General features: G+C 35.0%; 1 protein-coding gene across 3 annotated transcripts in view; it reads right to left on the reverse strand.

Annotated features, from left to right (window-relative positions):
- Nucleotides 1-12,235: 12,235 nt before the first annotated feature.
- Nucleotides 12,236-26,050, reverse strand: part of LOC113176223 (UDP-glucuronosyltransferase 2B17-like) — a 28,865-nt gene continuing 15,050 nt past the window's right edge. For 2 of the 3 annotated variants that reach the window (XM_026380653.1, XM_026380652.2), the window contains exons 3-6: nucleotides 20,540-20,671; nucleotides 18,594-18,681; nucleotides 17,127-17,346; nucleotides 12,236-12,515 (exon numbers count right to left, since the gene is read on the reverse strand). In XM_026380653.1, coding sequence (XP_026236438.1) covers nucleotides 12,236-12,515; nucleotides 17,127-17,346; nucleotides 18,594-18,681; nucleotides 20,540-20,671 — 720 coding nt within the window. The remainder of the gene's footprint in view (nucleotides 12,516-17,126; nucleotides 17,347-18,593; nucleotides 18,682-20,539; nucleotides 20,672-26,050) is intronic. The other variant, XM_026380656.2, reaches the window with a different exon arrangement.

Genomic DNA, 26,050 nt, shown 5'->3' on the forward strand with positions numbered 1-26,050 from the left:
CATACAGACCTAGGTTAATGTTTTTCTGATCAGTTTTATTTTTTGACTGTGGAGTTTTTAAACATTGCAATGGAGATTTCACCAGTGTAAAGCTACAAGGCCTTTACTATTATCTTATGTGTTGTATGTTTGTGTGCACACTTGTGTTTTGTGTTGTATGTCTATATGTGCGTATGTCCATAGATCATATATGAGGAGTGCTCATGGAAAAATGGATCCAAATTTTTTTTTATTCACGTGATTTAAGTGGTTTAATTTAAATTAGGTAAACAGCTGTTAAGGATTGTTTTCAAAGGTGGTTAACAGATCTATTTGTTTACTTTCACCTTTCCTTTTCATTATATTTAATAATTCTGTTCAGGATAATGTAAATTGTTCAAAAAATTGTTTTCTTAGTACCTGTTGAAATGTTACATAATTTCTTTTTAGCATCATTGCCAGAATTCCTATCTTCATCCCAGTGCTGGGAAAGACAAAGATAAAACCAAACTACAGCTTCTATGATAGTTATCACAGTAAACTGTATAAACTGATGCATCAATGAATAATAACTCAACAAGTAATACTCAATCAAGGAGTCGATTTACTTTGGGAGGAAATGGACATATTGATAGATGTCTTTGCTTTGAACTGCTTGCAGAACTTGCCTGGACTATGTATCACTTGTATGCATTGTGAACTATTTGTTGGTGCAGTGAATTGTGGTAGTGCTGGCGTATCTTTGCTGACGGTGTCACCGGTGATGCACTTTTTCCAAAGGAGCTGTCAATTGGCTTGGTGTCCTGGCATTTCTGTATCCTCCTCCCTTCTGCTAGTGATGGTCTAAAATTTCTAAAATTAAAGAACCTCATCCCCCCACTGGCACCAAGGCCAAATTTGGGGGCCAATAGAGGTGAGTCAAGAACCTCACCCCCCAACTGGTGCATAGGCCTATCCACAAGTATGGCTGTATGCTGGACTGGTAGTCAGTGACTGGTATGATCCAATTGCAGTGGTATCAACCTAAGACAGGAGGCTGACGCCTAGAGATCAGTTTTTCCCATGACGGGTAAGAACCATATGTTGAATTGGACAACCTACCAGGCATGGTCCTTAAGCCACATTGCTTGTTGTTTAATTAATCAGAAGGGGGGAGATGCTGAGAACCATAACCAAGTAGGACTAATGGCATTTTTGCCAAAGGGAATGTTTGAGAAAGGTGACCCTGCTCAAGGACCAGGGCAGATCCTGGTTTAGGGCGGTTCCAGGTTTAGGGTGTGGATCCTGCTGGGATTAGGGCCAGCAGTTTCACAACCTACCCCCAGCAATTGCTGATTAGAGAGCTTTCCCCATCCCCAGCATATAAATACCCACCCACATCCAGCAATTGCTGATTAGAGAGCTTCCCCATCCCCAGCATATAAATACCCCTGTGTGAACAATAAAAATTTGCAGCTTGATCAGACTCCTTTCTTGCTATCACCTTTCATGTCTCTTGTCCCTTCATTCCTCCCCATCTAGGTTCGCTGCCCACCTTGATGTGTCCTGCCAGTCTGGAGAGCAAATATTGAATATAGACATTCAAAAGACTTTTGGTGTCTAAGGAGGATTGGATGTCTCCAATGACCTTCTGGCACCCTCAGGGGGGATCAGAAAAAGGCATTTCAAATTCTGATCGCACTCACATGAGGAATGATAAGGACCAGGTGGGGGTTGAAGCATCCCTGCAACACACTGGGGCCCCAAATGGATAGGAGTGGCTAGGACATTTCCAAATTTTCTAGGGCCTTAAACAGAATGGGTGGGGTTCTATGGCACATGCATGACTTATGGATAGACCCCCTGTGGGCCAAGAGGGGCTGGAAAGTCAGGGGAAACCAGGGTACTTACCCCACTCCTGGCAGCCCAGATGAAGGGAGAGGGAAAGAAGGAGCAGTTTAGGAATTTCCTGGTTTGTTTGAAGGGGGAGAGGGTGGACCTTATTCCCCAGATGTAAGGTATGGAAGAGGCCTGAAAAGCTCCCCTGGGTTTCAGCACCAGATGTAAGGTCAGGCAGCAGCCACCTAAAAGAGGCAGATTTAAAAGGGCTGCTGAATGAAGCTTTATTGAGATTTTTCTCCAGGGCAAGACCCTCAGACCAATAGGGTAAGAAGAGGATCTGAGAAGAAACACATTGGGCTCAACTGGACTGGAATTTTCATTGAGCTTAGGGCAGGAAGAGAGGGCTTGGGAAGGGAAAAGGGGTTTTTGGAGTCCCTTGTCCTACTAGGGTTGGTTGGGGAAGCTGAGTAAGATTCAGGATTGGCCAGGAGACCCCTCTGATTCTGATTGACAGTTGGTTCCATCAGTGTCTGATTGGTGTTCCCCCCCCCACACACACAGGTTGCTTAGTGCTTTGTTCCTGAGCCACCTCAGTTGATTTGACAGATTTTAGTTCCCTTTGGTGAGAAAGTGACAAAATGTTTTTATGTTCCATATGTTTAACTTGTAAATAAACAATGCCTTCTTATTGACTTATAAAATATATTTAAATTGCCAGTCCAGTGTAAAGAATCACATGAAATGTTACACATAACTTATTGATAGCAGGTTAATTTTTTCTAATTACAAATTAAATAATATAGATAAGCCTCCAGCTAAATTTGTTATTTTTTAAAATTATTATTATTATTATTATTATTATTATTTTGTGTGTAGTGCTGAGGATTAAACCCAGGTCTTGTTCATTAAAGGCAAGCACTCAACCAACTGAGCTATATTCTCATCCCACAATCCATTATTTTTATATAAGTCTGAAAGTGACTATTGTTATAGAAAAATTTAGTTTGAAGAATATGAACTCAGTAAATTGTTTTTCTATACTTTATATTTTAAAGATTTTTATACTTGGAAGATATGAATACATCAAGTATACAAAAAAGCAAGTAACAGTGCCACAATTACACTGATGTTCTCATTTAACAAAGTTTAGCTTTTAAAGATAAATTCAGAATTTGTAGTGTAGTGTATTATTCTAAAATAACAGCTGTTGTTTACCCAGAGTTGTACAAACCCTAATTCCTTTAAGACTAGTTTCTCTAAATAATAAAATTAACTAGACATGAGATATTATCTTGTTGGATAAGAGCAATTTAATGTTTTAAGAAATCCTTTTTACTTTAATACATAATGGATTAAACTTTGGTTTACATAAGTACATTAATATTTAGCCTTAGGAAAAAAACCTTGAATAACTTTAACTAATAGTGTTAAGGAGCCAACTTAGTTACACAAAAACTTTTTGAATTTCATCCTCCACAAACCTTATGTAATTTACTTAGACATTCTACAACTTTTTATATTGTCACACAATTCTTTCTCATCCAAAAACATTTCTCTTTCCTTCTACTTTTTATATTAAAAGTCACTTCCTTACTTACAACTTTCTTATATCTCTTTTGTTGTTGTTCACCCCTTTTTAAAAAATTACATTCTGGGGCTTAGGGTTGTGGCTCAGTGGTACAGTGCTTGGCTCACCTGTGTGAGGTACTGGGTTTGATTCTCAGCACCACATATAAATAAATGAATAAAATAAAGGTCCATCAACAACTAAAAAATAAAATTAAAAAATTTACATTCTGAAACATCCTTAAGAAATTTCTGAATTTAAACAAATTACTCCACTTTATTAAGATGAAATACTTCATATTTTATAGTCCTTTAATTTAAACCCAATTGAAAACTTTTGTACTCTTTTTACATAAAATTATACCTAATAGAATATTAACTCTTTGTAAACTTTTTTTAAATAAAGACACAGAAACAAAGAAATCTTAAACTTTTTTATTTACCAATTTATGAAAATACACTTTATGTTTGAATATATTACATTATAGAATCTAAGAAGTCAAGCTTTCTTGATTTTTATATTAGCAGTTAATGTTTTAGCATTTTAACTTTGCACATTAACTTTGCACATTTTAACTTTACACAGGTGTCTCCTCTGGCAAGCACATTTATGATTAATCCCATTGAGATTAAATCTAATTTATTTTTTTTTGCTGTAAAATCTAAGATATCAGACAATTGTTGTTAATAGTAATAGTTATTACTTTGTCATTGAAGAAAAATCCTAGAAACAATGGATATTACATTTTAGATATTTTAGAGAAACCAACACTCTATCTGACCACCTAGAAAAACTTGTGAGTTAGTAATTTTAAAGACATCTTTATTCTCATTTGTTTAACTAATTCAAAATGAAACTTCTTCAAAAGTCATGTGAACTAAATGCTATTTGGCATCCATGTCTCATTTAAATTTTTATTTATGAGTGCTCATTTATCTATGCCAATTTTGATACCATGTACATAATACATGTAGCACATATGTAGACATAATAGTACAATACACAGGTGTGCACATATACATAGAACAGACAGGAAAGAAAGATCTTGCAGCTATTTGTAGGTAGATTTCCATAGGTATCAGACAACACGAAAAAGTTTTTGTTTGTTTGTTTGTTTGTTTGTTTTTTTAAGAGAGAGAGAGAGAATTTTATTTTTAATATTCTTTTTTTTTTTTTTAGTTTTCAGCGGACACAACATCTTTGTTTGTATGTAGTGCTAAGGATGGAGCCACATCCCCAGCCCTACAAAAGTTTTTTAAAACCTCTAATTAATTTAATCTGATAGAAATTAAAATAGAGCCTATCACAACTTTACATTATGACATAAATATAAGCAGGCCTATATATTTGGAAATATTAGGTGTGAAGTCTGATTGCCAATCTGGATACTGAAATCAAAGGTCCAGCTGGCCATGTTTCCTTGAAGACTATGAGATTTATTCCGTACATCACCATGTCTATATCTTCCTTAGGACTCTCTAAAAGGGGATTTTTTTCCAATGTACTTGAGAGCTTATCTTTAAAAAATTGGTCTTTGAATAAAGATAGTGTAAAAACCTGTACTTAGATAAAATGAGATAGTTCAAAATATATTTATTTAGATATGCAGGATCCATGAGTTCAAGAATATAGAAAGTTTTAATTAAATAGAAGTTCAAAAAGAATGACATGGCCATAATTACTCTAGTACAGGAAAATGCAGAACTTTTATCAGGTCAGATTGAACTTCTGGATCAAATTAGAGTCAGTTCAGATTTTCAAGAATGTGAGTCCTGAAATCCTTGGGTAAAATTTTAAGGTAAAGAAGTCTTATATATATGAGATTATTTCATTTTCCTTCCCTGTGCTGTAGCATTTAGGAAGGAATTTGTTAAGAAAGTAGGTGGTAGTATGTAGATAAGCCAGTTGGCCATTTAGGCCCCACAGGAGCTTGAATTCAAAAGTTTTATATTCCCTTTTTTCTTTTGTCTCAGATCAGTTTTGGATAATCATTTCTGCAAGCCTCCTAAGTCTTGGAAGTTCTGAAAGCTCTGTAAGCTTCTGAAATTTACATTTCAAATTCAGGCCTTGGAGAGAGAGAGATCTGGCAGAAGTTTTGTAAAGGAAGATGCTATTTTGAGTTTAAGAGGCAAAAACTCTTTTATAGGGCATTTTAACCACTTTTTTTTCTTTTGTAAAATCAACTCTTAAGATGCAATGCTATAGTTTTTTTTCCTCTGATGAGCCTTTTTTATTCCCCCCCCAGTTGCTACTCAGGATAGGTTTGGATGCAGAATACTATAAAACATTTTGTTCTTTGTGCTGTGCCTAAGTCAATTCCCAGGCCTGATAAAAGAGGAAAATGGGTTTCTGTGGGTCAAACTTATTCCAATATTTAAGTATACAGGATAATGGTAAACCTGGCATAACTTTTGAGAAAGAAGCTCCCATTTGAGTACAAGAAAACAGAACTCAGGTGCCCTTGCCTGAGAAAAATCTATTTTTTCTTTTTTAAATGGACATGTTCCTATGAGTTTCTGATGTCCAGAAAACCCATTTTTCATCACGATTCTGTGAAATTAATTGCTGATGTCATTGGCCAAATAAACAAGGTCTCTGTTTAAAGCATGAGGATGACACTAAAGATTTAGTCTTAGAGGCATGACTGACCTCTATAAACTTTCAAATGTGATGACCCACAAAAACAAAACAAAACAAAAACAAAACTACAACAAAAACAAAAAAAACTAAGTATATCCCTCTGCTCTGTGGCTAAGGGAATCTCCAGAGTGTAAAGAGGACATCTAGTGGTTGTTAAGACACTTAACACCCTTGTTTTCAAAGAGATTATGGAAGGGGTGAATGAAAATGTCTCCCATTTGCAGCCAAAGAGACTCACAGACCAAAGGAAAAAAAAAAAAAAAAAAACAGGAAAAATTCCTGGAGGCTTATAGCAGCTTAATGTGTGAACAAAGGGGATCCAGGCATTTCGTTATGAACCACTCTCAATGGCTAGAAACTTATTGCTGAAAGGAGGGGAGTGTTCTGGGGAGTGAGCACAGGAAAGTGAAGTTTGGCTCATCTGGAGGAATGTGTCATTGGGGCCTTCATTCAGTGCCTTGTGATCCACCAGTTGCCACAGGATACCCCTTAAAGGCAGTTGGGAGAGGAGGTCATGGGGGCCCCAGATAGAATCTTGCAGTTGTTACAACTCTTTATCAATCTCTAAGCATTCAAAGGCAAACTGGATGCCAAATACCCTCTGAGCTTGGGTAGGATAGTGAAAAATGGCTTTGGCAGAACCCAACATGGCTGACCCATAGGACAGGTGATTAGGAGCCACCTAGGCTGTGAGTAAATCCTGTCACCTGAGGATTGTAAAATGGCAGTTTGTACCAACTGCATTTAATTAGGCAACAGGTTACCATTATGTGCTCTGGAAAGAAGAAAGAAGCAGAAAGATATACTTCAGAAAGATGTTGGGTGCCCAGCAGCTTACACCAGTTATTATCCCTGATGAACCCATATCTGAAACCAGTCTTGAAAACCAGGTTTGGGTTCTTGTTCTCCTGGTGTTGAAGATTATACACCCAAGAAACACTGAGGCAAGAAAACAAGTTTTATTTAAAGGATAGAACAGAGAGAAAGAAAAAGAGAATCCTCTGGAGAGGAGTCCTGACCTGATGCCACAGGGAATGGTGGTGTTCTTCTCCTGCTTTTCCCTCCTCTTATCTTACCTAAGTGGTGACCAAAATGTGAGAATGAGCAGAGGCAGGAAAGGAGCCACCCAGGGGGTGGCTGGGAAAATCCAAACTATGGAGACTAGATACCCTTGAAAACAAGTGGGGAGGAGGGGGACTTTCTAAGTGTTGAGGAGGGGGACCACTTGCATTCCTTGGATGTTTCCTAGGTTCTTTGAATGTAAAATATTTTATATACTTTTGGATTTAGTTCTCTACTCTTTCCTTGAAATTCACCTGCGTATATTAATAAAGCATTTTGGTCTTGATATTCCTTTGTTGCAATGTCTCTGAAAGGTTTAAATAACAGCTTCTTACTGCATGTGATGGTGTTTCTCCCCCCTTCCCCCCTTGTTTGGTTTTAGGAGGATATTTTTGAAATACATGTTAATCCTTCTTTAAGTGAATCAATAAGGCTCTCCAGGGATTTTCTTTCTATGTCATTATTTATTACAAATCTAACCTCTTTTTGTATAGGTTTGTTTGTTCTTAGTATATATCACAGAATGGTTTTTTTAGAGATTTGCCCATTTAATCTTATCTTCAATCTTGATGGCATAAAACATTCAAAGTATTTTCTTGTAATTAATTTTAATTTCTGTATGTCTGGCAGTTATATCTCCACACTCAAATGTGTCTTTATGAATGTGAGTCTTTCTTTTTGTGGTAATTCCTTCTAAAGATCTTTTAATTTTGCTTTCATTTGAAAGAATTCTTTTTTTTTTCCACAAGGGGTTTAATGATTTACATTACAATTTGTCTCTATTTCAATTAGAAAGTTTTTAATGAATGTGTTCTGGCCTCCTTCATCCTTCCCTCCCTCCCTCAGCCCACCTGTTTTCCACCTTTTGGCCCTCCCACCTAGCTTTTCCTGGGCCTAGTCACAGACATACCCTGGAAGGAGAAAGATAAGGGGAAGAGAGGAGGAGAACAAAGGAAGCCTAATCATTTCCTTCCTGTTATATTTGAATTCATTATTAAATATATGAATATACCTTTTTGATTTCAAATCTTTCTTCATTACTTCAATTTTTCTACTTGGAAATGATATAACCTTTCTTTTGTTTTTTTCATTTTTGTTTTGTTTGTGGTTGCTAATTATGTGATGCACCATTCTTTTGTATTAGGCATTTTGGGAAAATTCAAAAGCACAGGAAGGATTTTCCCAAAATATTAACAAACATTGGAAAGAAATAAAAAGCTGTAAAAGGAAACACAACTTTAAATTTGATGTAAATAGGTAGTTTGAATTTGTTGTACCCATAACAACATTTGGAGTGATTGATAGGAATGAGGTCAGTGGGTAGATCATGGTACACAGGGTTAGAACTTTAGCATCTCTAGGCCTTTATTGAAGTACTACATAAAATCACAAGATTTGGGGCTGTGCATTGGGCTGAAACCTGGATTAGCTAGTGAAGCAACCTAAATTGTGGCAAGAAGGGACTTAAGTAACACATATCTAGCCTTTTAAAAATAGATCTGATGTCCAAGGCCACAAAATGGAGAGACTTGTCCAATTCTAAAGAAGGAGATTTTGACTTTTCTTCCTTTAAATGTATGAATTTTAAGGTATAAGTTTCCCTTGAGGAAGAGGAATACCTTTTAATATAGTCATTTAAAGGTATAGACTTCCTTCTAAATCATGAAACCAGAATTGGTCAGGCAGTCAGTATAGATAGGTAAATTGAGTCAGTTCAAATAAGGAGGCCAATTTGAGTGTGTCTGGGAAGTCGGAGACTATCCCCTGAGTGCTTGAAAGTTAATTCATTCAGAAACCTTCCTCCATTAATATTAAGAACCTGCTCCTGCTCCAACATGTTGCTAAGGTGACCTGTCCCATGTATTGCCCCTCCCTACAGGGAGTTATAAAGTTGTTAATCAATGTGTTCTAGGCTCCTTCATCCTTCCCTTCCTCCTTCAGCCCACCTGTTTCCCACCTTTTGGCCATCCCACCTAGCCTTTCCTGGGCCTAATCACAGACATACCCAAGAAGGAGAAAGATAAGGGGAAGAGAGCAGGAGAAAAAGGAAGCCTAAGACATACAAAAAAATATTTCAGCATGTGAGAAAGGAGAACTTGTCACTGGTATCCAGCAGTATCCTAATAAACCCTGCCCATCTTAAGATTGGGAGCCATCTCATCAGAGTCATGAAAGGTAATTTCTGTTTTACTATAAATTACTGTGATTTCTAAACTTGCTTGAAATGCCTGCCTGTTTCTTGAACTCACCCATGCCTGGCTTTCCTTGACCAGATAACAACCCTTTCTGAAACTTAGTGGTACCTCATAAATTCTGGGTTTCCCTGACCAGATAACAACCTTCTTTGAAACCTTAGGGGTACCTCATAAATTCTGGTGTTGGGATCTGAATTTGCTCCCTAACTTGAAACGTTGAGCCATTTAGATCATTAACCTACTATCTGCCTTTGTATTATGCTTGTTAAAATCCTGTTATCTGTAAGTTCTCAAGACACCCCCCTTTTGCAACTTTTGTGTTATAAAACCATGCTCCTAGAGAGCTGGGGTACTGTCCTCTAAACTATGGATTTCAGGAGAGACAGTCCCGGCCAGTCAGAATTACAAGCTTGCTTTAATTTGATTTAAAATTGGAGCCAGTGGCCTTTTCTTTGCATTCTGGGTTAAAAATCAATATGGTTTTCTATTAGTTGAAGTATGATCTAAAACTGTCCAATTATTTTAATAATTTTAAATTATTTTTTTAGTCATCCTTTTGACTTATTTTTTACCCATTTGCCATTCAGAGGTGTTTTTGTGGATTTTCTGATTTTGAATTTTTCAAATTTCTTTTCACATTGATTGTTAATTTTATTTTATGATTTGTATAATTTCAGTTCACTTACTTTAATAGATACTTTAATGGTACTTGTTGGGAGAGGTTACTATGCACTGAAAAATATCATAGATTTGTTTTTGTATGTAACATCATGGAAATACCTATTAGAAATCAACGGGGGTGATGTTCTAGTCTTCTTTTTCCTTGTAATATTCTTCTGAGAATCCTGTCATTTGAAACTGCACTAATGATGCAGTTTCAAACTGCTATCATTATTTTCTTGTTGCTTCAAAACTTTCTGTTTTATCTTTCAGCCTCTGATATGGCTGTGTTTGGATCCTCCTTGTATTTGAGGAATTTCTGAGTTTTTCCCAGAGACTATAATTTGTCATTCCTTATCTTGTAAACATAACCCCTCATATTTAAAAGATAATGTATTTTTATCATCAATATTTCAACCATGTGCCATTTAGAATATATTTTGTAGTTACACGAAGGTTAAAAAAAATGGTGGAAATTTTCCACTCACTTAATAGTGCAAGTTGATTTTGCTGTGAACAACAATTATTTTTAGGGGTATAGCAAGTTAACAAACAGATTCTTCACAATTCCATGACATAAGTTATACCATAATATTGACGTCTATTTCACTGATGAGGAAACTGAGTCACAGATAATTTAAATAACCAGCTCAACCCCACATACCTTTGTAGTACTTGTAGGGACTAGTGTCAATGCTATCTGGAATAAGAATATAAACTCTTTACCAAATGCTATACTCATTGTCCTTCCTGGATAATAGCTATTTTCAAAATTTTATATTAAATCTCTCATTTATGTACATATATCTATATGTTAATATAAATAGAATCACACAATGCATGAAAAAATAAATGACATTATATATTTATCTGTCACTACATAAAAACTAACTCTCAAGTATAGGGGCTTAAAATATCCATGTTTGTTTTAATATTATCTTTTACTGTTCTGGGTGTTGGCTCACTGGAACATGGTGGTTCTTGAATGGAATTTTTCCAGTACTTACAGATCTGTGATGATTGATGTTGAATCAGCTGAAGGTCATTCCCTCACATGTCTGGTGATTGGGAGTCCATCTACTTGATGCCTGAAACAATGGAGACTTCCTGTGCTTATCTTTGTATCCTCCCCAAAATTCTCATTTATCATGAAGACTACAATTCTGACTCAGGGCTCCAACATGAGTAGAAAAGAAAAGAGAAAAAGTCACAAAGAAAATCAAGGGGGAGGGAGAATTCAGTGCCTTGATTAACTAAGTCATGGAAGAAAACTGCATGACTTCCAGTGCAAGCTCCATTATGAGATTGTCAAAGTGAAATGAGAGGGGCCATGGCTCAATGGAACCATTGTTCAAGTGTTTGTAGTCTTGTCTCAAATTGCTATAGATGTAGACTTTTGAAGTAGCTATCAGAAAGTTCTGTGCTATTATGAAATGTATTAAAATGTTGGTATTAAATCCAAATTTACATCATAAAAATTGTGTGAATCTACAATGCACAGTGATGGAAATTTAATAACATAAGTCATATATTTCATCATAGATATTGAATTTTGCAGTGTTAATATTAATGTTTCAGAAAAGGGAAACAAAGCAGATAACATTTAATTGTGATGAATAGCACAGTTGCCACACAGGCCTGCAGGAACCCAACCACATCCAAAAATATGTACAGGAACTAGAAGAGGTTCTGGATGGGATGGGGGAGAGTGAAAATTAAAAAAACTGAGACTATATATATGTATAATCAAAGCAGAAATGAAACTTAGACCATCTAGGTGAAATTTTTTAAAGGACTAAGAGCAAAAGTGAGTGATCTCATGACACCAAATGTTTTCCAATTTGATAATAGAAACCAAGGTAGGCATCATTACATTTCTAAAGCCACTGACAAATGACTTTGCCTTCCTACATCTTTTAGGAAAGAAGGGATGCTGAGGCTGGATGTACAGTGAAAGGCAAACAACATTACCAGTCTCAAAAAAAAAAAAAAAAAGAAATGGAAGGGCAAATCTTGTCACAACACTATAATTAGTGTACGCTTTATTCAGAGAATAAACTACAAAACTAGAATCATAAATAGCAATATAAACTTTCGGTTTAATTTTATTTTCTCTAATAGTTGTTCCTTGAGCTGAAATACTTCTGTATTTTACACAGGGAGTGAATTTTATGAAGACAAAATTTGATTTGACAAAGTGATCTGTGAAAAGTTGTTAGCATAGGTAGAAACCTGGCAATATAGCCTCCTCCTGTGGAAGTTAACAGGAGGAGCCACCTTTTAGGATTCCCAGCTTCAGGCCTAGGTACAATTACTCCCTTTTTTTCTTCTTTCCAGATTTAAAAAACATCTGGAAACAAAACAGACAGCATTTACTGATGATGAATATCCCAGTTGCCACACAGGCCAGTAGGAACCCAATCACATCCAAAGAGTAGTACTGGAACCAGGAGAGGTCATGGGCAGCAACCCGCAGGTGTTTAGCTCCTTTGTGGCGCATGACAAACTCAATCCAGAAGACAGCTCGATCCAGAGGTTTCACTGGCTGATCATGTTGAATTCTTGATAACTTCATAGCATTCTCTTTATATCTAAAGGTGAAACATAAAAGGATCAACATTGAAAGTAAGTTAATCTGTCTCAGCACATGAAGTCAATGAAAGTTTATCACAAGTGCCATATGGATGATTTAAAATAAATATCAGAGACTTGCCCTGTATATGGTATATTTTTGCTTTTATCACCATCCATATTATGTTTGGTTTAAATTGGAATGTTCTGATGTATAAATATCTCAAAAGTCCCTATGGAATTTCAGAGAGGTGAGGAAAATTCTTTCCATCAGAGGAAATAATTATAAGTAATTCTGAGTCTAATAAGTGAGAGAGAAGGCATACGCTTTGTGAAAGATTACCTTGAAGCTTTTAAAGAGGAATCATATCATGTTGCTCCAATGCTTCCTAACCATTCTCTGTTTCTCCTCTTCATTTCTACCTTCTATTGTCTCTTTTCCAACTGGTAGCTAGAATGATATTTTTAAAATATACACATCTAATTATGAAGTTGTCTGCTCAAAATTTTCATTTGCCTTCTCATCACAAGTGAAATAAAATCCAAGTCTGTTCTTGTACTAGTGGATTCTAATGGGTTAGACACTGGCCATGTTTTCTGATATAATTTTCGATTGCTTATTCTGTCTAGGTATATGTGTCTTCTTTATTTTATTGTTAATGCTTTTTAAAAAATATATATAACATTAGAATATATTTTTATATAATTGCAAAGAAATGGAATATAATTTTCTCTAACTCAGCCCCCAGAACACTCCCCTCCTCATACCCTCTCTTTACTTCACTCTTTCTATTCCACTGATCTTTCTTTAATTTAGTTTTTTTAATAAGTGTTTTTTTGTATATACTTGATATTGGGATTCACTGTATTATATTCAGGTATATACATATGAAAATTTGGTCAGATTCATTCCATTCTTCTTCCCTTTTCCTTTCCCTCATTCCTTGTCCTCAATCCCCTTTGTTTATTCGATTGATTTTTCCTCTATTTTGATAAAATTCTCTCTTCACCTTTTTCTTTTATTCCTTTCTCCTCCCTGTCCCATTCCATGGTATTTTGGATAACTTGTGTTTATAAGGGAAAACTTTTGACCTTTGAGTTTTTGAGACTGACTCATTTCACTTGGCATGACAGTCTCTTGTTCCATCTCTTTACTAGCTAATGCCAAAATGTCATCCTTTATAACTAATACTCCATTATGAATATATATCACATTTTTTTATCCATTCATTTGTTGAAGGGCACCTACATTGGTTTTATAACTTGTTTAATATGAACTGTGCTGCTATAAAGATTGATGTGGTTGAATTTCTATAGTATACTGATTTCAGATCTTTTGGATATATACTGAGGAGTGGGATAATCTATTGTGGTTTCATTTATAGTTTTTAATAGTTTAGGCTCATGTGCATTCTTCCTCTTCCCCAGTGTCACCAAATGTGTTCTCCACTTGGCACCTTCATACTTTTAATCTTGTCTGGCTTTTCCTTGAGCATCCTTTCCTACAACCCCACAAGGCCTGCTTATATTTCATGGTTGAGGTCTTGGCCCTCATGTCACCCCTCAGAGGTGCTTTTCCTGACCATATTAGCATAGCAGCCCTAGGCATTTTTCTATTATTTTCATTGTTTTAAATACATTTCTCTTTTACAACACATTATATTTTCTCTAATAAGCCCCCCAACAATAGAAGATAAATACACATATCCTAAGTGATCACCTGGAAATATCATAATTAACATGAAGGTATATGAAGTGAAGACACCAATGTACCCACTAGTTGGATCAATGACATAGGGTTTGCACGTGATATGATCTGCCATTTAGAAGATCCTAAAGAATCCACTAGAAGACTTAGATCTGATGATGAAACACAAATTCAGAAAATAAATAGGATACAAATCACCACACCAAACTCAATAACTTGTCTAATACATAAACAGCAAACTCATTGAGAAAGAAATCAGAAAAGAAATTTCTTTAGCAATAGTTCCAAAGACAAATCACTAGGAGTAAACCTAATATGGAGGTGAAAATCTTCTAAATAAAAATTATGGAATATGGATGAATGAAGATACTATAATATGAAAAGACTTCTTTGGTTCATGAATCAGCAGAACGAATACTGTTGAAATGGCCATCTGACTGAAACCAATCTAGTGATTTGATAAAATTCCTGTCAAAATATAAATGGAAGTCTTCACAGAACTAAGAAAAACAATCATAAAATCCATATGGAAGTACAAAATACTCTGAATAGCCAAAAAATATTTTGAGCAAAAGGAAAAATACTAGAAGTATAGCAATATCCAATTTCATATTGCCTAGAGAGCCATAGTAATAAAAATAATATTGTAATTATAAAATTACAATATTACACCAATGGAATACAATAGAGACCCAAGAAATAAACCCATGGTGTTATAACCATCTGATTCTTGAGAAAGATGCAAAAAATGTATGCTGGAGAAATGATAGCCTTTTCTCAAAATGGTGCTGGTAAAACTGAAGAGCCATATGTAGAAGACTGCAAGTTGATCCCTAACTCTGACCCTGTACAAGAATAAACACAAAATGGATCAATGACCTAAGTATGAGAACTAAAACACTGAAACTACATGAAGAAATACTTCATGACATAGGCAGAGGCAATAACTTTTCAAATAGAACTCCTATAATTCTGAAAGTTACAGGAAGCATCAACAAATGGGACTGCACCAAGTTAAAATGCTTCTGCATAATGAATAAAATAATCATCACAGTGTAGAAGCAGCCTACAGAATAGGATAAGTATTTGCCCTCTCCTCTTCAGATAGGATTAATATTCCAAATGTATAAGGAAATCAAAAGGCAGGAACTCAAAAGGCTTAATACCATAATATTCTCCAAGTAAACCAATCAATAAATAGGTAAATGAGCTGAACAGACATGTTATGGTTTGAATATAGATAACCCCCCCCCATTGCTCATGTGACATCACAGGAATGTTCAAAGTGAGATAAAGTCTCATCAGTGGACTAACACATTTGAATGGAAGTGAATGTATTACTTAGTGATAACTGTAGCCAGTATGTAGCTGGAAGAAGTAGATCACTAGGAGTGTGAACTTGGGAATTATATTTTGTCCCTGAATCCCTGTCACTCCCTCTCTCTGATTCCCGATTGCCATGAGCTGAGCAGCTTTCCTCTGCCATGCTGTTCAGCTGTGATTTTCAACCTCATCTCAGGCCTACAGTAATGAAGTTGGCTGATTGTGGACTGAACTTCTAAAACCATGATCCAAAATAAAGTTTTCCTTGTCTAAGTTAGGTTCTCCCTGTCATGTATTTTTGTCACAGCAACAAAATCTGACTAATACAATATATTTTAAAAAATGTTCAACATCTTTAACCAATGCAAAATAATACTACACTTAGATTCCATCTCAGCCCAGTCAGAATGTCTATCATCAGGAAGCCAAATAACAATAATTGGTGGCAAAGGATGCAGGGATATTGGGTTTAGGGTCAAGTCTCGTCCCCTGGCCGGTTTTGGAGCAACTCAAACATGGCTTTCAAGGCCACAGGTTCATTTTCAACTGAACTCAGCCCGAAAGGTTCCGATTGGGAGGCGAGAAGTGGGGAGCGTACGAGTCTGACCGCTGCCCTCGTGGGGCTCTGCTTTGCAGGGGTGATCCAAGGTCTCACAGATGCCAGTGACTTCCAGTTCTAGGTGCTCACTGTGTGCGCAACACCGGGCTCTACTGCGCCCCTTGGTGCCCACAATGATCCTAAGAGAAAGGCATGATTTTTTTTTTTTTTTCTTTTTTACCTTTGTTATACAACTGGGGAAAGAGTCTCAAAAGAATTAAGGACCCTGCCAAGAGGCAGAGAAAACGAGGTTACTTAGGTTCGAACTCAGAATCGGCTCCGGCTCTAAGGCCTCATTTCTGAGGTAGAGCAACTTCACTACAGGACCTTCACCCCCTAGATTCCTGGGTGACCCAAAGCTCAGTGAGAAATACCTGGGCTTTGGGTCCTCACAGACTGGGTGCATATGAAAATCCAGATAAGTCCTTTGCTCTGTGACCTTGGACAACTTTTTTAACCTTTCTGAGACTCATTCTTCAGCCGATAGACGGGATAATAATAATAAATCATAGAATTATTGTGAAGATTAAATGTATATTCAGATCTACTCCATAATAAACTCCCAGTAATTGGCAAAAAAAGGTTGCTTGGATGTTGCAAAAAATTTTGCAACTAGTTTGTAAAACAGTTTTGAAGGTCTTAGTACACATAAAATTACCATATGACCCAGCAGTTCTACTAGTAATTACCAGAAGAAATGAATACTTATGTTCGTACAAAATTGTACACATTGTTCATAATAATCAAAATTGAAAACAACAAAAATGTCCATAAACTGATGAATTGATAAATTACTGTGAATGCATACTTATATCTGAAGTTGTCTACAAATCTGAAATGGTACTGATTAAACTGGTTGGAAATAAATGAGATTTAACATGGATTAAATCTTTTAAATTCTTTCAAAAATACCATCCTCGAAACGGGATAAAACTTATACTCATTGATGAGAAGACAATCCTTCTATGAATACTACCCACCCAATGTCAAAGTTGTACTTACAAAGGGTCATTAATAACCATCCTCAAGGCCTTGAGAAGATCAGCACTTGACAGTGTTCTGTAGTCCAACCTAATAGCTGCTCCCTTGGCCTTCATATGAGCAATGTTGTCAGCTTGATCTCCAAACAAGGGAATTCCCACCATAGGGATCCCATGGTAGATTGCCTCATAGATGCCATTGGCTCCACCATGAGTTATAAAAGCTTTTGTTTTTGGATGACCTAGGATTGAGTCAATGTCAGAAAAAATATTAATTAAAAATCTTAGAAATGAAATGAGAAATGTGTATTATAAGACATTAGAAGGAGCAGTGTATTTTAGATAACAGATTATTATAATCTTGAATTATTAACCTGCACTGAATTATTTTTTTCATATCTTAGAGGAACAAGCACCTATGTCTACTGGGGTAATAAATGAAAACTACAGGAAAGAGGGAATATATGACTTGCAACTTGATAATTGAACACAAGATTATAGGTGGTAAAAAAATAGAACTTGTTTTGAGTAAAGGAATCAACATGTACTAATGAAAAATATAGTCATGAAGGACATGTTAGCACATTTTCTCATTAAAAAACCCCCCAAAAACTGAAGTCACTAAGTTTGCTATGTAGCATGTCCAAAGCAGCAGGAAGTAGAATGATGATGGTACTGAAATCAGAGAAAAGAGAGACCACACTTCATTATGAAATGTGTCATTACTTCATAATGAAGATTGTGCTTTCATTTCTATAGAGAATGAAAGAATAGCTGTTAAATAAAAAAAGAACTAAAACAACAACAAAAACAACCTGGAGGTTATATTCAAGTGGTATTTGAAATATTCCTGCAAGAAGGGAAAGAATGAGTGAAAGTTATAAAATAAGGGGCTGGGGTTGTGACTCAGTGGTAGAGTGCTCACCTTGTAAATGTGAACCACTGGGTTCAATCCGCAGCATAAAAAATAAATAAAGGTATTATGTCCATCTACAACTAAAATATATTTTAAAAACAGATATAAAACAAGACAGAGAGACAATCCAGAAACTGAAAAATTCTTGCAAAGGTAATTGCATCATAAATAAAGATAACTTGGATTCTGTATATAATGACTGTGTATAATAAAACTGCATCTTTTTTACTTTGCTTTTCCAAACCATCCCTGGGTCTGGAAAATAATTAAAAAAAAAAAAAGTTGAGGGGCTGGGGATGTGGCTTAAGCGCCTGGCATGTTCGGGGCACTAGGTTCGATCCTCAGCACCACATAAAAATAAAATAAAGATGTTGTGTCCATCGAAAATTGAAAAATAAATATTAAAAATCTCTCTCTCTCTCTCTCTCTCTCTCTCTCTCTTTTAAAAAAAATGTTGAACATTTTGTTCATTTTTTTTTTACAGTAACAAGTATTCACTAAATGTTTTCTGTTGAACTGTGAGCATCCATATTGACTGTACTCATGTTTTCAGGAGTTATCTCAGAGTCTTACCAAGAAGGTCATTCTGGGGGATCCATTCGTATATCTGAGTGTTGGGTCCTAATTTATCTGGCTTCTTGCCATTAAATCTCCATATGACCTGTTTGGTAAACAAAGTACCTTATTCTATGATTTAAAGATTAGAGTATGTTTGAATTCTAAAAATTTAAGAGATCATCTGGTTCAATATTTTACACATAACAAAATGAATACAAACAATTTTAAACAATGAGAATTCCTAAAATTTAAATTTAAATTCCATATTTTTTTGTTTAATGTATTCTACCCTAGCTTTCATTTTTCAAAATTAATATCATCATGTTTATTTCTTTTGAGTGACATAGATTGTATATTATATATATTCATTAGTTCTTTAAGGTACTTATTTCAGTTTGGCATTTTGTCTTTTTAATACACAAAAGCAAAACAATACAGTCAGCTACCTGTGAGAAATAAATGAATTCTAACTAGGAATTACAGCTAAATTGTTTTAAATGGCATTTTACTAAACACTAACTACAAGAATCATTTCACTGGCACATGTGAACTGTAACCCACACTTTATCAATTTAACCTACGCTTTTATCAATATTGGTGGATTTGGAAATTCTTTAAGTTTTAAAAGGAAAAATTTATTAGCAACTTGTAAATAATTACATGGGTTTTGAAATAAAGTGCAAAATTTTGATGTCCCTAGATTTTTAAAAACTGTTTGTTATTTAATGATGTACTACAAAGTCTTGGTGGTAATCTCATACAGATTCAAGATATTTTTATGCCTAGAACCAAAACAAGGAGCTGACTTTGGAAATTGAAAGCAGAATTCATGAACTGGAGTATAATTTCTACGTGTTTAACTTCTATATGCAATGAGAATAGCAAAGTAACTTTAGTTCTGCAGAAAAGAAAAACACTTGAGTGATTAGGAGAAGACTATATCAGATAGAAAACTACAAACTATACGGCAAACACACAAAGACCACAAGAGTATTCTGTATGTAGAAAATGTGGTATTAAAGCATTTTATGGAGCTGCATCTCCTGAATTCCACCCCATGCTAGGCTTGCTTCTGCTTGACTCTTCCTGATAGTGTCTTCTTTCTCCTTTGAATGTGTTAATCTGATATTTTAGAAGCAAAATCCTTTGGGGCACATTTCATAAGGGTCCACTTTGAGGGAAGGAACAAATTTCTACACTTTCTTTAATATTTTCCTTCTTCAAAAATTATCAGGATCTTGTCCGTTAGTGCAACCTGTTTTTTTTTTTTTTTCCTTTTTCTACAAATAATGTGACATATTGTGAATATGGAGTCAGGGTTTCAGGCTTGTTCAACTCTGGTTAGCCTTTCTCTTCAAAACTCAGTTCATTAAAGAATATGCTTTTTTATGGGGGTATTTTGAACTCATAGTTTCAGAGGTTCAGCACATGTTTGGCAGATTCCAATGCTCTGAGCCAGAGATGAGGTAGAATATGATTCCAAGAAGCTTCTTCTTAAATAAGGGTAAGAAAAGAACAAGGTATTGCATAGGATATCTAGAATCATGATAAAATTTAGCCTTTTTCAATACCTGCTTAATATTAATATTGGTGGTCCAGTTATGAGTTAACTTTTTATAGCTTTCTGATAACATTTGCTATGTATATGGTGCCCTCAGGAATCCTGCAAGGAAAAGGAAGAAGTGGCAGGGAAGAATGTGGTATCTGTGTAAATGGTGTGATACCCTTACAATGAAAATTTCATAACAGACTTTTAAAATATATTCTTTATGATCATAATGTTAATGTTAACATGAATTAAACACTTTCTACTGTTTAAAATTACCACACATATTTTTGTTTAAAACATGGTTTCTGAGATGAATTATATTATTATGATAGGTTATGTTTCACAAAGGATGCTTCATTAATCAAACAGACTTTTACATAGTTGTTTCACTAAGAGGGCACCTTTTTCTTACCTTTTGTGGAATCTGTGCAAGGGCAAATGCAATTATATTAGCTTTCTCTTCTGGCATGTTAGAAACCATCGACCCCAGAGAAAATACCACGATACCATTTTCTCCAGAACTCTGTACAAATTCTTCCATTTCCTGTGAATAAAACATTTGCTCCATCAAAAAAGTTCAAAAGGGAGGGGATTTAAGAGGGCAGATTAGAGGAAGGCTGTATTCCTAAGTCCTTCAAGGATCAAAATACAAACAGGGAGAATACTGCTTCTTAGTGAGATGGGTGAAAGGAGGATTTCACTAAAATTCAAGATTGTATAATCAGAGAACCTCAGAGACTCAGAAGTTTGTATTCATTAATCAAAGAAGACTATATTGGAACCAAAGTGTTTGTGGAAGTGGCTGTAGTAGTACTAATGGTGTTTGCTCTCGGTAGAAAGAAAAACACAGAGAGAAATACAGTGGACATATTTGATATAAAAAAAGCTGAGGTCAGAAAAGCAACCTGAACTTAGCTGATCCAGAGGCTGCACTGTGCACTGATAATTGAAAAATTACGTTTCTTTACTCGCTGGGGAGAGATGAGGTGCAGTGATCTTGAAATGGCCATACTTCAGCTGCTGCTAGAACTGGGAGATCAGAGCAAACAATGCTGCAATGCCTACTGTGTGTGGCCTAGTGTGTACCTAGCTAAATGTGAGTAAAACAGGCACAGAGAAGATTTTACTCCAGGGGAATCAAGTCACAAAAGCAAAATGGGAGCACAACTTACTTTTCCTTTGAGACTGGTGGTTCATGTGACCACTTCAGTGGGTAGAGAATCTGAAAATGCAGGTGTGGAAACACGCAGGGACTAAGCCCAGGAAAGCTGTGCTGGGGGCCCTCAGAATGTGTGGAGGATCACCTCGCCTTCTGTTATGGGCTAATTTGAAAATTAAATCAGGCTGAGTGCATTTTTCTCAGACATCTCACCCTGTGCAGAACTTGTCCCCCTTTCTGCATGAGCCCACTCACACAGAGCTGAAATCTCTATCCTCACCCACTTGCACACTGACTACAATGTATTTCAACTCTGGAACTAATGCAAGCTTGCTTCCTGATTATGTATAAAAAGGTGCCGATTCTGAGAACTTGGTGCTTTCCACTTTATGAATTGTGTCCTATTACTTGCCTCTCCCACCCCCATTCTTTGTGGTTTTCTGTTTTTAAGCTGTCCCCTCTGCACCAGTGTTCAGTGTCTTGGGATGTAGGACTATCTGCTTTCTTCTCTCTTGGCCCTGACCAGAATAAATCCTGTGTCTTTTCTTCAAAGACACAAAGGGTTTCATTTGGGATTTTGAAATAGCACCTTAACATGGCCAAATGAATAGAATTCTTGGGAGGCTACTGAGATTCAGATTTCTTACAGAGATCAGCAAGTGCCAGGCCCTCGGTGTGTGTCCATCTACTCTTTTCAGAACAGACACCCAACAAAGGTGATTAGACCTAAGCCTCCTTCATCAGAATTCCCCTCATAGAACACTGAAGCAACCAATCCTGGTGTGCATAGATCTGTCTGTGCAGGCAAAGCTCCAACTGATAGTTCTTCCCATTTTATCCTATGTCATACCGGTAAGAAGGGAAGCTGAGACTTATTTAAAACAGCTTTAGTCTTAGGCCACTCCAACTGGTAGCTCAGAGAGAAACAAAGGAGAAAGGGGATAACAAAACCCATTCTTTGCTCTGGCTCTCCTTACATAGCTTAAGAAGAAATGAAAGAAAGACAGTTGGGCCTAGTTGGTGATCATCCATTTTGCTGACTGTTTTGACCACTTCAGTGGAAACAATTCTTTCATTTATCATTAATAATATTTTTACATTTTCTTATTCTCTCTCTCCCTCTCTCTCTCTCTCTCTCTCTCTCTCTGCGTGTGTGTGTGTGTGTTCTTTCAGTGCTCTTTGATTCATGGACATATATTTATATACATTTTTTTCTTAGTATTTTTTTAAATGTAGTTATTTTTCTTTGCCTTGTCTTTTGAGGGTTAGGATTTTTTGATCTGTATATATTTGTTTCATTTTCATTGTTTTTATTTGTTTGTTTCTCTTTCTCTCTTTTATTCTCCTGCTGATAGCCAGAGTCTATTTTCTCTTTCTCTCTTCCTTTACTTTTTTCCTCCTATTTTCTCCTCCATCCTCATAACTGTCATCTGCGACATTTCTACAACATTCTCTCTATTCACTTTTGAAAATTGCAAACCCTTTTTCTTCCTTCCTATCACACTTCATTTCCTCTTAATTAACTGCATTTTTACCATCTTTCAGAATGAACTGGTTTATATATCTCCTGCTCCCACCATTAACACTCTTGAAATTATTACTTACGTGGATGACATTGTTGATACCTGTTTCTTGATTTAATGCCAGATCTAGTATGGTTATACACTTTATTGTTGTTGTTGTTGTTATTGGCAATTGATGATCTCACCATTTATTTTTTTATTTTTTTAAGCAATTGATGTTATAGAAGCCATAATAGAATCCAAATATTTATTTTAATGCTGTATATTGCTTGTTTTGTTCCTATTGTTTGTTTCCCCCTATTCTGTGAGTAACTGGAAATCTATAGTGTTACTACAAGTTCACAGGGTGGAGAAGTCTCCAGCTAAAATAAATTCAACCAAAATATAGTTCACCTTGTTCCACATACAAATTAATGGCACTCAGTCTCTTCTTATACTTTAATGCAAAGATTAAAATACACACTATTGATAAGACCTTAATTAGAAACTGCTGGGGGTGGGCTCATATCTTCTACCTATGGAAATCCATTGCCACAGCAAAAACAGAGAGAATTAATGCAAAGGCTGTGAATACCACACCTACAAGTGGTTCGAAATCAAAATCATTCTAGGACACTTTGGAAAGTAAAGACAATGCTCTATATAGAGTGGAAGAGATATTTCCCCCTAATAGATGTATAAAACCCAACACAAGTCTACAAGAAATATGTAAACTATGTAAAAAAAGAAATATGTAAAAACAAGATTAAACCACATAGAGTTCATAATTTACCAACAACTGACCCCAAAGTTATTGTAATATATAAAATATCAGATGAAGAGTTAAAAAACTCATTATAAAAATGATCAATGAATTCCTAAAGATCATAGAAAAACAATTGATTAAACTAAGGAAGTTACTACAGAATATAAATAAAAAATTAAATGAGATAGAAATATTGAAAGAGAATCAAACATGAATCATGGAAATGAAAGACAAAATAAATCAAAGAAAATGTCCAGTTGAAAATCTGTATAAAACAGTAGACAATACTGAGAACAGAATCTCAGATATAAAAGAAAAAGTGGTCATCCTTGAACATTCAGACAGTTTTAAAGTAAAGAAAATAAGTAACCATGATCAGAATATATAAGAATGTTAGGACAACATTAAGAGATTAAATGTAAGAACCATTGGAATTGAGGAGGGTTGTGAGAGGAAGGCTAAGAGAAATTGATAGCCTGTAAGGGAAATAATAATAAATAATTTTCCAAACCTTGAGAATGAGACAGATATCCAGATACAGAGGGATATATCCAGATATGGACCCCAAATACACAGGATCAAAAAAGAGCACATTATAATTAAAATGCCTAACATACAGAACAAAAATAGAATTTTAAAATCCTTAAGAGAAAATTGTCAGGTCATGTTTAGAGGCAAGACAATCAGAATCATTTCTCATATCTTATCACAAACTCTAAAAACCAAGAGATCTTGGAACAATAAGTTTAAAGTCCTAAAAGAAAATAACTGTCAACCAAGACTGCTATATATAACAAAGCTATTCTTCAAAATCAAATTGAAATATAATCTTTCCTAGATAAAAAAGATAAAAAGTAAAAGAATTCAAAACAACTAAACCAGCAATACAGAGCATATTTAATAAAATGATTCTTATGGAAGAAATAAAAAACAAACCCCAGAGTTCAAAAATAAACAAATCTGATTTGAAAAGTAACTAAGCAAATGAGAACAGGACCAAATTAAACATAAATAAATCAAAATGACACAAATTAATAAATATCCTTTTGTTATTAAATTGAATATAAATGGTCTCAATTCTCCAATTTAAACATACAGTCTGTCAGAATGGATTATAATAAAAGATCCAATGATATGTTGTTTGTAAAATATGCACCTTACAGATAAAAGCAGACACAGGCTGAAGCAAAGGATAAAAATGATACATAATGCAAAGGGAAACACAAAATAATCAGGATTAACTAATCTCATATCTGACAAAGAAGACTTCAAATCAAAATTAATCAGAAGCAATGGATATGGTCACTTCCTATTGGTAAAGGATATAATTTAACAAGGAGATATAGCAATTATAAATATTTAAGTCACAAACATGGGTCTAACTAATTACATAAAGGAGACACTACTCAAGTTGAAGCCTCTGATAGACATAAATACTGGGTGATTTTCAATACAGTTTGTTTATCAAGGTCATTCAAATGTAAAATCAGTAAAGACTTTTTACTGAAAAATATTATGAGTCAAATGGACTTAAAGATATCTATAGACTGTTTTATTCAACATCATATTAATAATACACTTTCTTCTTATCATCTCATGGAACCATCTCTAAAATAGGCCATATTTAAGATGACAAAGCAACTCTCCTCAAATGCAGAACAATTGATATAATTTATTATATCCTATCAGAACATAATGAATAAAATGGAAAATCAACATGACAGAATCATACTAAAACTATGTAAATATATGGAGATTAAAACTACTGTCTTGAATTAAACAAACAACCAAAACAATTAGATTATAGAAGAAATCAAGAGAGAAATTTAAATATTCTTAGACTCAAATGAGAGTAGTAATACAACATGTGAGAACCTCTGGATTAGTATGAAGGGAGTTTAAAGAGGAAAGTTATAGCTGAGTGCCTGTATAAAAAAAAATCATAATGATTCCACATAAAAAAGTTATTCATTTCAAGGTTCTTGAAAAAGAAGAACAAACCAATTCCAAAACCAATAGAAGAGCAATTAGAAAAGAGAAATAAATATGAGAGAGAAAAGTAGGAAAGAAATAAGTGAATTAATAAATATCCCTTTGTAATTATATTGAATAGTTATATGAATATAACTATAATTATATTGAATAATTTGTAATTGATATAATTCTATACATAGAATATCCAAAGGACTCCACCAAAAAACTAGAGCTAATAAACAAATCTGACAAAAATAGCTGATTACAAATCAACATACAAAATTAATAGCTTTCCTATAAACCAACAATGAATCTTCAGAGACAAAATTCAGGAGAATAATTCCATTTACAATATCCTCAATACAAAACAAACACACTAAAAACCCCTGAGAATAAATCTATCAAGAGAGTTGAAAGACATCTACAAATAAAGAAATTAAAGAAGACACACAAGAATATGTAAAGGCCTCCCATGTTCATGGATACGTAGAATTGATATTGTTAAAATTGCCAACTATTCAA

Source organism: Urocitellus parryii, chromosome 10 (assembly GCF_045843805.1).
Source record: "Urocitellus parryii isolate mUroPar1 chromosome 10, mUroPar1.hap1, whole genome shotgun sequence".
Taxonomy (NCBI): domain Eukaryota; kingdom Metazoa; phylum Chordata; class Mammalia; order Rodentia; family Sciuridae; genus Urocitellus; species Urocitellus parryii.